The sequence below is a fragment of the Globicephala melas genome, chromosome 2, assembly GCF_963455315.2.
Source record: "Globicephala melas chromosome 2, mGloMel1.2, whole genome shotgun sequence".
Taxonomy (NCBI): domain Eukaryota; kingdom Metazoa; phylum Chordata; class Mammalia; order Artiodactyla; family Delphinidae; genus Globicephala; species Globicephala melas.
In genome coordinates, this window is record NC_083315.2 from 104407513 (window position 1) to 104424746 (window position 17234).

Here is a 17234-nt window from a genome sequence, read left to right on the forward strand (position 1 = left end):
AGCATTTAATCCATTTACATTTAAGGTAATTATTGATACATATGTTCTTATTGCCATCTTGTTAATTGTTTTGGATTTGTTTTAATAGGCCTTTTTTCTTCTCCTCTTTTGTTCTCTTCTCTTGTGTTTTGATGACTATGTTTAGTGTTGTGTTTGGATTGCTTTTCCTTTTCTGTGTGTGTATCTATTGTAGATTTTTGGTTTGTCATTCCAGTGAGGTTCTGATACAGCCAGCCATATATATATATGTATGTATGTATGTATCTTTTGATTTTTCTGCAGAAAAATCAAAAGATAACCTTATGGGGATTCCCTTGTATGTTTTTTGTTGCTTTTCCCTTGTTGCTTTTAATATTTTCTCTGTATTTAATTTTTGTTAATTTGATTAATATGTGTTTTTGTGTATTCCGCCTTAGGCTTATCTTGTATGGGACTGTCTGTGCTTCCTGAGCTTGAGTATTTCCTTTCCCATGTTAGGGAAGTTTTTGGCTATTATCTCTTTAAATATTTTCTTAGTTCCTTTCTCTCTCTTCTTCTGGGACCAGTATAATGTGAATGTTGGCTTCTTAGACTGTCTTCATCTCTTTTCATTCTTCTTTCTTTATTCTGTTCTGCAACAGTGATTTCCACCAGTCTGTCTTCCATTTCACTTATTCATTCTTCTGCCTTATTTATTCTGTTATTGATTCCTTCTAGTGTATTTTTTTATTTCAGTTACTGTATTGTATTTTTCAGTTACTGTATTGTATTGTATTATTCATCTCTGTTCTTTAAAGCTTCTAGACCTTTACTAAACATTACTTGTATCCTCTCTGTCTGTGCCTCCATTCGTTTTCCTAGATCTTGGATCATTTTTACTCTCATTACTCTGAAATGTTTTTAAGTTAGATAACCTAACTTCACTTCACTTGGTTGTTCTCCTTGGGTTTTATCTTGTTCCTTTGTCTGGATCGTATTTCTCTGCCATCTCATTTTGTCTAACTTTCTGTGTTTGTGGTCTCTGTTCCTCAGGCTGCAGGATGGTAATTCCTTTTGGTTCTGGTGTCTGCCCGCTGGTGGGTGAGGTTGGTCTAGAAGATTGTGCAGGCTTTCTGGTAGGTGGGACTGTTGCCTGCCCACTGGAGGGTGGAGCTGGGTTTTGTTCCTCTGGTGCGCAGGGCCATGTCAAGGGATGTGTTTATAGGCAGATCTTGGCTCAGGATGACTTTAGGCAACCTGTCTGCTGATGGGTGGGACTGTGTTTCCACCCTTGGGTTGTTTGGCCTGAGGTGTCCCAGGACTGGATTCTGCAGGCTGTTGGGTAGGGCCAGGTCTCTGTGCCAAAATGGCAACCTCTGGGAGATCTCACACCGATGAATACCCGGGGTATCTGCCACCAGTGTCCTTGCCCCACAGTGAGCCACAGCTGATCCCTGCCTCCCCAGGAGACCTTCCAGGACCCACAGGTAGGTCTGACCCAGGCTCTTATGGAGTCAGTGTTTTGTCCTGGGTCCTAGTGCACGTGCAACCTTGCATGTGTACTCCAAGAGTGAAGTCTCTGTTTCCCCTAGTCCTGTGGAATTCCTTCATTCAAGCCCCCTGTCCTTCAAAGTCTATTGCTCTCGGGGCTCCTCCTCCTGATGGCAGACCCCCAGGCTGGGGATCCAGATGTGGGGCTCAGAAGTTTCACTCCTGTTGGAGAATCTCTGAAATATAATTATTTTCCAGTTTGTGGGTTGCCCACCTGGTGGGTATGGGATTTGATTATATTGTGTAAGTGCCCCTCCTGCCATCTCATTGCAGCTTCTTATTTGTCTTTCTGTGTTGAATTTTTTTTTTTTGGTAGGTTCGAGTCTTTTTTGTCAATCATTGTTCAGCAGTTAGTTGTGATTTTGGTGTTTTCTTTTGAGGAGGTAAGATCAAGTCCTTTTACTCCACCATCTTGTCTCTTTTCCTACACGAGTTTTTTTCAATAGTAAATACTACCATACTACACTATCCATGGTTGATTGTATAAGTGAATGCAAAACCACAAAACAGGAAGGCTGACTATAAGTTTTATTTGAATTTTCCACTGGGTGGAGGGTTGATCCCCTTAACCCCTATACTGTTCAAGGGTCAAGTGTCAATAATGAGTCAAAATATAAAGCATAATGGAAAAAAATGAGTTCAAAATGATTAATAGTGTTACAAATAATTTGTAGTAAAATTTGTCAAGTATGTATGAATAAAAATAAAACGACCATTTAACACTATATCTCAAATTAATTAATTTAAAGAAAAAAACTTTTAGAAGATAGGAGAATTTCTTTATAAACTTGACATTGGGAAAAAATTTAAGATATAAAAAGTACTAACCTTCAGTAATTACAAAGTAAAAATGGATAAATTGATCTATATAAAAAATTTGTTGGGTAAATATGAATAGAGGTGAAATTCTGTTTATCACAGATACTATTAAGATAGTGAAAAGGAAAGCCACAGGGTGGGAGAAGATATTTGCAATAACTGAGAAAGGGTTTCTATCTAGGAGATATGTGTGTATATGTATAAATCATATCTATGTTATCTTATATGTCATTGGGAAGGCAATAATTTGAAAATATACATTAAATTGACAAATCCCTAAAAATGTAAATTAATGAAATATATCCAAGAAGTTTGAATTTTCCTATAAACAAATAAACTGATTCAGTTTTCAAAAACATTCCATCAAGGAGAGCCCCACGCTCACAAAGCTTCACTGAACATCTCTACAAAATAGTCAAAGAACATTATATAATGTCTACTGGAGAGTAGGCACTACTGATCTCTTTTATGGGACTAGCAAAACCTCGATGCCAAACCCAGTGAAGACAATATGGGAAAGGAATATTTCAGGCTAATATCACGAATATTGAGGTAAGTCAAATCATTTAATAAGGAAAAATATCATCTCAGGACTAATTTGGGTTTAGGAGTAGGTGGCATTGTATTCAAAACCCAATTGCTATAACACAATACATTGATTGATGAAATGATTATTCAATTAAAGCAAAACAGAATAAGCAATTTCTGAAGTTCACCCTCATCAATTAAAATTCTAACAAACTAGAACTAAAAAAAGAATGTCTTTAATTTGATAAAATGTCTCCATAAAAATCCCCAAGCAGGGGCTTCCCTGATGGCACAGTGGTTGGGAGTCCACCTGCCGGTGCAGGGGACATGAGTTCGTGCCCTGGTCCGGGGGGATCCCATGTGCCACGGAACGGCTGGGCCCGTGAGCCATGGCCACTGGACCTGCGTGTCCGGAGCCTGTGCTCCGCAACGGGAGAGGCCACAGCAGTGAGAGGCCCATGTACCGCAAAAAAAAAAAAAAAAAAAAAAAAATCCCCAAGCAATCATTATATGCTGAAACACACAGTGTTTCTGTTTGAGAGCAAAAAATACAAGGACACATGGATAGCCATAATCACCATTTGTCTTCAGTATTACACTAGAGATTTTACCCAGTGCAGTTAAGCAGGAAATAGAAGTGAAAGGCATAAGGTCAGGAAAAGAGGAAATAAAACTTTGAATATATGAGATATTATAGTGTACACAGAGAATGCTCAAGAACCTGCAGATCAGTTATTACAATTAATTAGACAGTTTGACAAATTTGTTGGGCACAAAATCAACTTAAACTTTAATCATATTTCGATATATACTGTAATACTGTTGGAAAATGAAATTTGAAAAGATTAACGTTTAAACCATGAAAATTATCAAGTAACTAAATATAAATCTAAAAAAGATGTTCAAGACCTCTTTGGTGAAAATTATAGAATTATATTAAGAAGACCTAAGCTTAGAGATATTTTATGTTCATGTTTGGAAGAGAAAATATTTTCAAAATATCAGTTCTCCAAAAAGTGATCTATAGATTCATTGCACCCAAGAGGTATTTCATAGAACTTAATTGATTCTAGATAGATGTGGAAAAATCAATGGCCCACATTAGCCAGGACAGTCTTGAAGAATGAGAATAAGATGGGAGGTCTTGCTTTAGCAAATTAAGTCATAGTAATGACAATAATGTGGTATTGATGAGGGCATAGAGACATAGACTAAGGGACAAGAAATAGAGATCCCACACAGATATGGGCACTGATACACACATATTGAACACTTGGTTTATGATGGAGGTTTTATGGCAGAGAGTGGGGGAAAGACTATTTTCTTTTTCCCTCATAAATAAGTGGTGCTAGGACAATAAATGTCTCTATGGTGTCTTATAAGAACACATATTTATACATGGAAAAAATCCCTGACCCTTATTTCACACCATGCCCAATAATCCATTTTAGGTGGATTATAGATCCAAGTGTGAATAAGTATTTGAAAATATAATGCAACAATATCTTCATGATAGGTAAATATTTTAAATATGTTACATAAAAGTATTAATCATCAATAAAAGTATTGATGACTTTGACATTAAAATAGAGAGAAACAAAAGCCAGAGGTTAGGGATTAGAGAGAACATTTGGGTGGAGAGGGGATATATGACAGTAGAGAGAGGTATATATGCTTTTATTTTCTGTTTTAATGAAAGAAAGTATGATAGTTGAACAAATAAGACGGTGATACATTTCACAATATCCATAGCTACTTACATCTACTTTGGACTGTTTTATTACATTTCCATAAGTTACAATTTTTTTCTTCTCTGGGATGTTGGGACATTAGAGAGGGTGTTTCCCATATCTTCCCTGGGCTCCAAACACCACCAACAATCCAAATATTCTGGGCAGGCAGTTGCCAGATGGTGCTGGATCACTTCCCCTTCCCTCTTTTGCTGCTTCTTTGGTCAGAAATCAACATAGTTGGTCTTGGCTTTCTAGGAGACCAGTGTACTCCTGAGGCATTCTGGACATCATCAGGGCTGTTTTAACATCACTCTTAGAAGGACATTTTGGAAGCTCCTTGGGGAAACTTCTACTGATGAGCTTGTGTTGCCACCACCATTGTCTTTTCACCACATGTGTAAAGAAAGACAAATGAAATGGAAACACAACACTCCAAAATCTATGAGATGCAGGAAAAGCAGTCCTAAGAGGGAATTTAATGCAATACTGGCATTCCTCAAGAAACAAGAAACATCTCAAATAAGCAAAGTCACCTATCATCTAAAGGCATTCAAAAAAAAAAAAGTCCAAAGTCAGAAGAAGGAAGGAAATAATAAAGATCAGAGAGGAAATAAATAAAATGGAGACAACAAATAATGGGAAAAAAATCTATGAAACCAAGAGCTGATTTTTTTGAAGGAATAAACAAAATTAATAAACCTTTAGCCATGCTTACCAAGAAGAAAAGAGAGGCCCCAAGTAAACAAAATAAGAAATGAAAGAGGACAAATAACAACTGACATCACAGAGATACAAAAAATCATAAGAGAATACCACAAACATATATGTGTCAACATATTGGTTAGCCTAGAAGAAATGGACAAATTTCTAGAAAGTCACAACCTGCCAAGACCGAGTCAAGAAGACACAGATAATTTGAACAGACTGATCACTAGTAGTGAAATTGAATGTCTAATTAACAAAACTCCCAGCAAACAAAAGTCCAGGGCCAGATGACTTCACAGGGGAATTCTACCAAACATATAAGTAAGAGCTTATACCTATCCATCTCAAACTATACCAAATAATTAAAGAGGAAGATACACTCCCAAATTCATTGTATGACGGCACCATTACCCTGACACCAAAACATACCAAGGCACTACAAAAAAAATTATAGGCCAATATCTTTGAAGAATATAGATGTAAAAATCCTCAACAAAATATTAGCAAACCAAATTCAGCAATATATAAGAAGCATCATACAATGTGATCAAGTTGGATTTATTCCAGGACACAAGGATCATTCAACATTCACAAACCAATCCATGTGATACATCACATTAAAAAGAAAAGATAAAAATCAAATGATCATTTCAATAGATGCAAAAAAAGCACTTGACAAAATTCAACATCCACTCATGATAAAAACTCCTAGCAAAGTGGGTATACAGGGAACACATCTCAACATAATAAAGGCCATTTATGACAAACTCACAGTCAAGGATGCCCATATATGGGGATATATGTATACTTATAGCTGATTCACTTTGTTGTACAGTAGAAACTAACACAACATTGTAAAGCAATTATACTCCAATAAAGATATAAAAAAAATAAAATTGTATCAGAAAGAATAAAATTAAGGAATAAACTTAACCAAGGAGGTAAAAGACGTATAGAAAACTATAAAACATTGATGAGGAAATTGGAGATGATACAAAGAAATGGAAAGGTATCTGGCACTCTTAGATTGGAAGAATTAATATTGTTAAAATGACCTTACTACCCAAAGCAATCTACAGGCTAATGCAATCCCTATCAAAATACCTATGACATTTTTCAAATAACTAGAAAAAATCGTCCTAAAATTCATATGGAACCACAAGAGACCCCAAATTGCCAAAGCAATCTTGAGAAAAAAGAACAAAGCTGGAGTTATCACTCTCTCTGACTTCAGACCGTACTACAAAGCTACAGTAATCCAAACAGCATGGTACTGGCATACAAACAGGCACATAGAACGATGGAGTAGAATATACAGCCCATGCACCTACAGTCCATTCAACCTAGGAAATAAACTCATACACCTATGGTCCATTAATCTACAACAAAAGAGACAAGAGTCTACAATGGAGAAAGACAATCTCTTCAACAAGTGGTGCTGGGAAAACTGGACAGCTATATGTAAAACAATTAGATTAGACACTTCCTCACACCATAAACAAAAATAAACTCAAAATGGTTTAAAGACCTAAATGTAAGACCTGAAACCATAAAACTCCTAGAAGAGAACATAGCCAGAACACTGCCTATTGTAACAATATTTTTTTGGATTTATCTCCTAAGGCAAAAGAAATAGAAGCAAAAATAAACAAATGGTACCTAATTAAATGTAAAAGCTTTTGCATAGCAAAGGAAACAAAAGAAACCAAAGAAAAGGCAACCTACAGGATGGAAGAAAATATTTGCAAATGATAAGACTGACATGGGGTTAATATCTAAAATATATAAACAGCTCATACAACTCAATATCAAAAAACAAACAACCCAATCAATAAATGGGCAGAAGACCTGAATAGACATTTTTTTCCAAAGAAGACATACAAATGGCTAACTGGCACATGAAAAGATGCTCAACATACAAATCAAAACAACAATGAGATATAACCTCATACCTGTCGGAATGGCTATCAACAAAAAGAACACAAATAACAAATGTTGGAGAGGATGTGGAGAAAAGGGGTCCCTCCTACACTGCTGGTGGGAATGTAAGCTGGTGCAGCCACTATGGAAAACAGTATGGAGTTTCCTCAAAAATCTAAAAATAGAACTTCCATATGATCCAGTGATTCCATTCCTGGGTATATATCCAGAAAAATAAACAAAAACACTAATTGAAAAAATACATGCACCCCAGTGTTCATAATAGCACTATTTACAGTAGCCAAGATACAGAAGCAACCCAAGTGCCAATTAAACAAATGGATAAAGAAGATATGGTATACATATACAGTGGAATATTACTTGGCCATTAAAAACAATGAAATTCTGCCATTTGCAGCAGTGTGGATGGACCTAGAGAATATTATGATTAGTGAAATAAGTTAGAAAACAAATACTATATGATATTTATATGTGGAATCTAAAAAATAGTACAAATGTTTGTATATAGAAAGTGGAAACACACTCACAGATATAGAAAACAAACTAGTGGTTACCAAAGGAGAGAGGGAAGCTGGGAGTGGCATTTAGGGGTATGTGATTCAGAGGTACAAACTATTGTGTATAAAATAGGTAAGCAACAAGGATATACTGTACAGCACAGGGAATTATAACCATTATCTTGTAATAACTTTTAATGGAGTATAATTTGTAAAATACTGAATCACTATGCTGTATACCTAAAACAAATATAATAATGTAAATCAACTATACTTCAATAAAAAGACATAAAAAAATCTAAAAGCAAAAACAAATAAATGAAAATTTATCTAATTAAATCTGATTTTTCTATAAAAAAATAAGCAGAAGAAAATTTTGGGGCCCATGATCCTTTTAAACAGCAAACCGTAGTAAGTATCATGGTAGAGAAGATCTGGCAGCTTAGCAAAACCAATTTTCTTTTCTTCCAGGGGGCATAGGTGAACTCCACTGTCCAGTCTACCTTGAGGGTAGGTGTGACTCTGTCACTATCGCAGGAAATGGGATGTGAATGAAATGCTGTGAGCCTCTTCCAGAGCTGGGCTGTAAACTCCCATGCCTGACCATCTAGTTTCTTCCCTTTCCACGATTTGACACAGATGAATACAGGGAACTTGGAAGCATCTTTAGGGAACTGAGACTGTGTCTCATAATCTTGGGCTGACCATGTAATTTATTACCCAACTGGGACACTTGAGAGTGGAAGGGGGCACTGCTCAGCAGGAATACTCACTTTGGACAGTGCCTGAGCAAGAAATAGACCGTGCCTGAGCAAGAAATATACTTCTATTGTGCTAGCCACGAAATGCTAAAGTTTATCTCTTAGAATTGTCAGGGTTATCGTAACTAACAAGTGCCAACTTACTTAAGCCAGCATTTTTCTAACATGGAATGTTTTTAAAAATAAAGTTGTTTTACTAATGGTAAATTTTAAATAGTGAATAAATTAAAAACAGAAAGAAGAAAAATGTCAGCCTTAATCTCACCATCCAACTGACCACTGTTAATGGATGTATTTCCATCCAGATTTTTTACATGTGTATTTTTTATAGATGTGATTACAATACTTTCAGTTTTGAATCCTATAGTTCATTCAACAAACATTTTCCTCATTTTATTAAAAAATCTATTAGTGAAGATCATTTTAGAATCTCTTCATATTTAATAAACAGGCATTTAAGTTATCTAAATCATACATAAATGTTGTAGAAAAATTAGATAAGTGGATGTGCAGGAAGAAAGAAAGGCCTAAAAGGAAAATGTATGTATAAACAAAAATTGACTGCAGTATATACTGCTCTTAACCTGCCTTTGACTTAAATCTAATGACCATTCTTTCATGTGGCAATTGTAATTCTATATCATGACTTTAAAGTTGCCATAGTGTTCAAAGCTATGAAACTTCTAAAAAGCAAAACCCCAGTTAGTGTTGGATTAATTAGTTTTTCTAAGATTTGACTTGTGTAACTTTTTTAGGCATTACCTTCTCCACTTTTCTCGGTGTGGTTGATGGTTACGTCAGGCACCTTTTTTCCTTTTTTTTAAAAGATGTTTGTGTACAAGGTGTGATAGTGCATTTTCTCAATGTCCGTTCTGCATCTCATTATTATCATTTTTGTCGATCCTTCTCAATTATATAAGCAAAAATTATTAATATTTTCATTTGCATTGATTAATTAGTGACCTTTCACTTTTCCCCAAGTGTTTATTCAGTTTTTTTAATTATGATTTGCCTATTAATGTTCTTAGCCTAGTTGACTTTCTTTCATTTTCTCAGCTTAGTTTTTGTTCTTTTGTTTTCTTAGCCTAGTTTCCTAGAGCGGTGGATAATGTAGATGGTAATGGCTACGTAATGCGAATGTGCTATACTTTACCATCTCCCTATTTTGGACATTAATACTGATTCTAATTTGAGACCTATGATTAAATAATGGTGTGATGAACATCGATACGAATAACCCCCCTAAACACACACACACGCACTCTTTAGATCTTATGTAGGTTAAAGTCCTAGAAATAAAAACCACTAGATCAAAGAGAGAAATAATGTAAATATATTTAGATATCATTTTAAGGAAACACATACCATTAAGGGCAGTCCCGGGTTCATGATGCTACAGTCATCATAAGGTAATAGTTTTTCTTCCTAATGTATCTCGTACTAGGTCAAGTGCTTCTGTCAGGTGTAAGGGGGAAGAGTGACCCATCAGGCATTGTCCCTCAAGGCCACACACCCTTGCCTACGGTGGTGGATCTGCCGCTGGCTCTGGCTTACACCCTGGGGTTCCATGGAGCTCTTCATGGCTGACTTTCTGGGCTCTCTACATTCCTTTTGCATGACGGCTTCTCCTAAGAGTGTCGTCATTTACTGCCGTGGCCTGAAGTTGTCCCTTGTCTCACGCACATCTTACTGTTCGCTTGCTCACCTCCATGCATGTATTCAGCTCTTTTGTCACCTGTGCTCTGCCGGCTCCAGGGAAGACTTGGCAGATGGATGTAGGGACTGTCTTGTGTAAAAAATAAGTTTTTATTTGCTTTTCACCTTAGTTTTCAACGTGCTGAGTTTTGCTTTTCATATTCATGCGATTTGTGTTTCTTTTTAGTGAAATTCCTTCTATTTACGATGTTGATCTCACTTTATTCAGTGTTTGTCCAGTTATCGTGAATTTGTTGTGTTCTGTTACATCCAATGCACTGGTGGTGCTGTTTGAAGGATACAGGACATCTGGGTCACAGTGAACTGTGTTACCCTTTAAGTGTGGCATTTTGTGGATTTGTGGACTGAGGTTCATGTCTCCATGTGTGATATAACTAAAGATCAGGCTGTTCTGGCTGCCTCTCTCCTTTTTCCCTCCCTCCCCTCCGGACACGGACTCCACAGAGCACAGATTGGAAACCCCAGGACGTGTGGGTCACCAAGCCTCTTCCAATTTCACATTGCCCTTGTGGAATCAAGCAAGATCATGCGTGTGAAACTCTAATGTGCAATCCAGCTAAAATACAGAGAATTTAATTATTTTCAAGACAAGATTTCTTCCAGATTCCAAATACAGGTCCATCTGTGTCAAACTGAACTTCCTAGTGGAAGGAGAGGAACCAGCAGAATTTAGAGGAAATTTCTCATCACTGCAAGTTTCCCAACTGGCGGAGGCAGAGCCTGTTATGTGCTGGTACAGTGAGAGGTCAACATTTGATCTACTGATGGAGGGCAAAGTGGTACTTTCCCACCCAGCAGCCCTGGGTCCCTCTGGCTCACAAGGCTGCCATAATCTGGTTGTCAGCAGGGAGAGTCAGGGGTCCAAGGCCAGGCCAGGCTGAAAAGGGCTTAGGCTGCTGAGTGACTACACAGGCCTTGGAGGTGGCTGAGCCCCTGGGGGATGCTGGGTTGGATCCAGGGCCTGAGCTGGCCCCACCCAGGTGGGAGATGGGTACTGGCTCCTCTGATAAGCATCAGGTACTGGCTGGCAAGTCAGGTTTGGAGGGGACAGTCAAAGGAGGAGAATTCACATGGGGCCCTGGGAGCTCTGTTAGGGAGATGAGAGGGAGGCTGGCTCAAAACAGCATGAGCTGGAAGGGAAAGGAGCTGGTGGCCAGGGCACTCAGATAGAAAACAGGGGCTGGTGTGGGACAGTAGACAGGGAGCAAGGTTGACTGAGTCCCGTGTTGGGCCCAGGGCAGAGTGGGGAGATGGGACTCCAGTGAGGCTGAGGGCCATCATGGGAACATCTCAGCCTCCTAAGCTCTAGACGGTCCTGGTTATGGGAGAAGCCTGCCCTCACTGGAGAGAGAGGCCCTGGAAACAGGAAACTGAGTGTCCATGGCATGACCCCCTGACCTCCTAGGTCCCTGGAGTTATTCTCCTTCCTCTGACCTGTTCTTTGCTCTGCCAAACTGAAGAGGGGTTGGAGACAGTGGTTGGCTTAGAGAAGGTAAAAAATTTCTAAGGCCCAGAGAGGACCATTTTGAGGGAGAGAAGATTGTCATTTTTAATGGATCTCACTTTAGACTCAGACCTGGCAGAAGGCTAAGCACCAAAGAGGCATGATTGAGAAATCAATGAGACTCTATACAGACCGCATGGGATTGAGGGAGGAGTGAGGGCTGGGGAGAGAGGGGGAAGCAATACCCAGAACTGACAGCAGAGGGCATCCTGGAGCAGTGTGGTTGCATATTGAGGCGGTTCAATGAATAAATAGGAATTCAGGTGTAATCACGCTACAGATCCATTTATTGTGGCCCTGTGATCCCACTGCTAACCCCTATGGGATTCTTGCCGCTGCCCCAGAATGATGGTCAGCAGAGAGAAAGGTCAGTCTCAAGCTGCTGTTCGAGGCGCTTCATTGTTCTCTTTAACCAGGGCAGGAAGTGTGAGACCTTGGTGAAGACTCCTGGAGATGTCCCAGTTGATTTTCCATAGGAGAAAATACCCTGGACCACGTTTTTGCACACGAGGGGCCCGCCGGAGTCACCCTGTGGGTAGAGAAAGGAAGGGCTGAGTGGGCCTCCTTCCGGTCCTATCTTCCCTGCCACCCCAGGCTGGGTGGTCTCTGTCAGGGGCCGTGAGGAAGATCTGGGCCAGAGGAGGCCTGGTCACCTCCCTCGCTGCTGGGGTCCAGCCTGGCTATGACTGTTCTTTGCAGCTCGACTCAGGTCTACCTTTCTGTCAGTCCTCATGGAAACTCTGGTGATAACGCAGCTACGGGATGACTGATCCTTCCTCACCCCCAACCCTGATCCACTCAGGGGAGAGAATTAAATTCTGGATTAGTGGACCTGCCTGCCCAAGCTCTCAGGCTGAGGATGAGGTTATGGCCCGTCCCCTACCCAGACCTCCCCAAGATCCTCTCCCCGGGGCCTGTGTGCTTAGATGCGAGGAACCTGACCTTGAAGGCAGTCTTCACCTTCCTCGGGTCCCCCACGCAAATCTGGGTGCCCTGGCTGTAATAGCCTGGGAAGAGGGATTTGCACACTGGATCCTCCTGCACCGTCAGCTCTGCCTCCTGCAGGGTGGTGGTTTGAGTGCCCACGGCCACCTGCCCCCAGCCGGCCACACTGCACGCCTTTCCTGGCTTCACCCGGACCTCGCGCCTGGGCAGGCTGAGGGGTCTCACAGCTGCAGTCCCCTTGGCCTTTCTCTCCAGCTGAGGGGAAGAGACAAGAGTCCAGCTCAGCCAATGGCCTCTGGGCTTGGGTGCCAGGATGAGGCTGCACTGACCACCCCCCTCACCTGAGCCACTGGGACTGGTCAGGCAGCCAGATGGGAGGGAGGAAAGGGACAGGTGGTAGTGGAGGGGAAACGATCTGTCCCCAGGAGGGCCGGAGGAGTGGGGAGGTTTCCTTGCCTGCAGTAACATGATGTCATTGGAGTAGCTCTTAGGATCATAGTCTGGGTGGGGGACGGCTCGTCTCACTGGGATCATCTGCTGGGTCCTCTCCTGTTTCTTGATGTTGTGGGCCCCCAGGGTGACGTTGATTAAACTGCACAGAGAGCAGAGCAGGAGTGTGGGGACTCTGCCCTGTGCTTCTCAATGACACGAGGGCAGGGATCCTGGGAGCTTTCTCAGGCAATACGGCGAAATTACTCTGAGTTTGGATTGTGACTCTCTGTGCACCCTTTCATCCTCCACTGATGCTTCATCTGACCCGTGTGGGCCCTCGCTTCTCAACCTTGCTTCTTGCTGTCACCTCTGGCCCTCTGACCTCAAAACTTACCTGCCCCATTTCTCAGCTTTTCGTCACCCTAGTGCTGGCTCTTAAGATGGCTTGTTTGATGAGGTCTTGTGGTCCTGAGTTACCACGATCTCAGGGTGAGGGAGGGGCTCCCCTGGGCCCAGCCCCTGGGGAGGGGCTGGGGTCCCTGTCGGGGTCTCAGGAGGGGTAGGCTGGCTGCTGCCCCTCACCTTCCTCTGCAGTGAGCAGCCGTCAGAACAAAGTCCTTTTGCACGAGGACACCGCCGCACCTCTTCCAACTCTCCTTATCCAGAAACTGAACAAACACCATGTAGGGACGGGAGTGGGGCTTGGCCTCGTGGCCCCCGATGATCTCCTCTGAAAGAAAAGGCTGGAAGATGGGGTGATGGGAGAGGTGTGGTCAGGATGGAGGCTCAGGGAGGTGACGGTCAGGTGGGTTGACAGCACCTTGCAGACACCGGGGGAGAGTCCCCCAGGTTCTCACTGCAGCAGGATAACCTTTTCTGAACCTCAAGCCTCACAATCTCCCTCTGAGAAAGGGGTCAGTGCTTGTTCTTCAGGTCCTGCGTCAGGCACATGTGCGGAGGAGGGCGGGTCTGCCTTCACGATGGTGGAGGCCCAGAGAATCGTGGACGGGACTCCCCGATGAGCCCTCACTCCCGCCGAGTCTCCGGGACCCCTCTAATCCTCTGCTAACATCTTGACTTGTGCCATTTTCTAATAATTACCTATGAGCTTATGGAATTGGATTTTCTAAAATCCTCATGTCCTTGGGCCTAACACAACCTAGGATCTCAGTAAATGATTTTTTGGCTGCAAGAGTGAATGGCCTCCAATTAGCTTTAGGCTGAGGTTTGGTGGGGATAGTGCTGGTGGCATTCAAGGCCATAGGGGTGGGGGGAGGGCGCTGCCAAAGACAGTGGGGCAGCTGAGGGCCTGGGAGGTGGGGGAGATGGGGCAGAAAATGAGCTGTTTGCGTCCTGGGGCAGAGTCGAGTCGCCCAGAGAGCTTTGGGTGCTGTCGTCTAGCACTTCTGATCAATCACCCCCTGGGTTCCTCTCCTGGGCAGGAGTGAGGGGTGGAGGGTACTGAGAAATTTCGTTGGTTCTTAAGCTGGGTCCACTGACAATTCCTATACTGTAGTGGATTCACTTGAGCTGCCTATTCCGGGGGTGAAGTGAGGGATTTTAATTACCTGTGTTTTGCAGCTTCACATCCTCTGCCAAATACACAACCCACTTGCCCTGCTGGTGAGAGAGAAGCTAAGACCCACCCTTCCTTTCTGCCATCCGTCCTCACTGAGTGTCTATGCAGCATCGAAATTGTTAGTCTGGGTTTGGGATGGGAGCTGGGGTTGAGAAAGGTGAGCTGGGCAGAAGGGTCAGGACTACAGTAGGTTTAGTGAGATGGGCTCTGGCCTCAAGAATGGGGATTGTCACTCACCAGTCCCAGCCCGGTGGGCAGAAGAAAGGCCATCAGGAGCAGGAGAGGCTGCATCTTCCCCGAAGTTCTGCCCAGGTTGGAGCTGCTGGTGTTTCTTCCTTCCAGACACAAAACACAGGGGAAGGAAGGAGGACAGGCTCAGTTCACACACAGACCTCCCAGACTTGTGCTCCCCTGCTGAGCCAGGTGTCAGCATGCCACGTGGTCGTCCACGTTCTCTGCCGTGGGTTAAGTGAGAACGACACTGTCACCACACTTGTACTCCCACCACTGAGTCACAAAGCCAGAAGAAAGAACAAGAAAGTGAAGGCTGTGGTTCAGCCAGCACAGGGACTGGGTCCCAGAAACCCCTCAGTGACTGAATCAAGAATATCTTCATTTTTCGACTCTTGGTTCTTTTTTGATTCTGGTGAAATCCTGAATAATTACACAATAGGCTAGGTCCTATTGTGTAATACGAGAGACACAGCTCCTGCCCCTGAGAGGCTGGCTGTCAGCTGGAGTAGACCTAGAATCTGTGGGTAGAGAATAAGATGGCAAGGACTGTGGTGAGGGGGGTCTGCTTGGTGCCATTGTGAGGTAGAGGCTGGACTTGCTTTAGGAGCAGGTAGACCTGGACCACCCAAGTACCCCACGCAGCAACCCCATTTCTTATGTTGCCACCATCCCAGTCTCATATTTTTGAAGTGTTTAGAATTGCTTCTTTAAATGTAAACGTTCTGCAACAAAGAGAGCTTTTCCATTTTTTTGGTGGTTTTTTGTTTTTGTGTGTGTTTTTTAAAAAATTAATCAATTACTTTTGGCTGTGTTGGGTCTTCATTGCTGCACCCGGGCTTTCTCTAGTTGTGGTGAGCAGGGGCTACTCTTTGTTGCAGTGCGCGGGCTTCTCATTGCAGTGGCTTCTCTTGTTGCAGAGCACGGGCTGTAGGCATGTGGGCTTCAGTAGTTGTGGCATGTGGGCTCAGTAGTTGTGGCTCATGGGCTCTAGAGTGCAGGCTCAGTAGTTGTGGTGCACAGGCTTAGTTGCTCTGCGGCATGTGGGATCTTCCCGGGCCAGGGCTCGAACACGTGTCCCCTGCATTGGCAGGTGGATTCTTAACCACTGTGCCACTGGGTAAGTCCAAGAGAGCTTTTCTTATCCCACAATCTTGAACAAAATGCCTGGACTTGATATTCACTTGACCAAAACAAACCATCACTGGGTCCATTGGAAGTGAGTGACTGATTGGGTTGTGCTGAGGTGTTTAGCACCCCTCGAGCCGAGATGGGGGCTGTCCCACTCAAATCAGGGTGCCTGTGAGTGGGGAGGGGCTTCCTCTATAGAAATGCTGCTTACTGGTGTGCACTGAAGGGGAAACGGATGCCGGTCATCCTAATAATTACTACCCACTAAGTATTCTCTGTCCAGAGAACCACGTCTCTGATGGCCCTGGGCATAGTAATCCTAAACATTTGCAGATGATCCCACCTCTCTCACCAGTATGAGGACAGAAGGAAGAGTGCTGGCAGGGAAGGCATGAGGAGTTCTCAGCAACCCAACCCCAAGTCAGTTGAAGAAACAGCATTCTATGGACTTATAGAAAAAGAGGGGAAGGAAACATGCTTAAGCATGAATGATGATTATCTTGGGGTGGTGGAATTCTTGGTAATTTTAATTTTCTTATATGTTCTGTATTTAATTGTCTTTCTATGATGAATGTGTTAGTTTCTATGATGAATATATGTTACTTTTATACCCAAAACACATTTTGCCAGAGATGAAGCTCACTCACCATGCATACATTCAGCCAACAAGTTCTTCTCTTCAGTCCAACCATCTCTAAGCTGCATGTTTTAAAAATGAGGTTGCTTTTCTGAATATGTTCTTATATTAAAAATTCAGGGGCTTCCCTGGTGGCGCAGTGGTTGAGCGTCCGTCTGCCGATGCAGGGAACATGGGTTCGTGCCCCGGTCCAGGAAGATCCCACATGCCGCGGAGCGGCTGGGCCCGTGAGCCATGGCTGCTGAACCTGAGCGTCCGGAGCCTGTGCTCCGCAACGGGAGAGGCCACAACAGTGAGAGGCCCGTGTACTGCACAAAAAAAAAAATTCAGAGATTGTTAAAAAATAGAAGAAAATATTTACTCAATAAAATATGGGCTATAGACACCTTTGAAACATTAGGATGCCCTTGAAACCAATAATTTTCATTTCAGTGAGTTTCCTTTGGAGATAAATATATTTAAACACACATAGGTGAAAACAGTAGGAGTTGAAGAGACGCTGGCTCAGACCAAGATGGAAGAGCTGAGGGCTTCCCAGGTGATGCAGTGGTTGAGAGTCCGCCTGC

General features: G+C 42.5%; 1 protein-coding gene across 1 annotated transcript; it reads right to left on the bottom strand.

Annotated features, from left to right (window-relative positions):
- Positions 1-12065: 12065 nt before the first annotated feature.
- LOC115852174 (granzyme H-like) lies at positions 12066-14960 on the bottom strand. Its single transcript, XM_060293600.1, has 5 exons — positions 14907-14960; positions 13673-13833; positions 13115-13250; positions 12656-12913; positions 12066-12242 (listed from the first exon to the last, which is right to left on the bottom strand). The coding sequence occupies exons 1-5, from the start codon at positions 14958-14960 to the stop codon at positions 12066-12068; spliced, it is 786 nt and encodes a 261-aa protein (XP_060149583.1).
- Between the last annotated feature and the right edge of the window lie 2274 nt (positions 14961-17234).

Coding starts and splice junctions, on each gene's coding strand:
- LOC115852174 (XM_060293600.1), bottom strand. CDS start 14,960: ATGCAGCCTCTCCTGCTCCTGATGGCCTTTCTTCTGCCCACCGGGCTG. Junction 13,834..14,906: donor TGCCCACCGGGCTGGGACTG/GTGAGTGACAAT, acceptor CCCATCTTCCAG/CCTTTTCTTTCAGAGGAGAT. Junction 12,914..13,114: donor ATGACATCATGTTACTGCAG/GCAAGGAAACCT, acceptor TCTTCCCCTCAG/CTGGAGAGAAAGGCCAAGGG.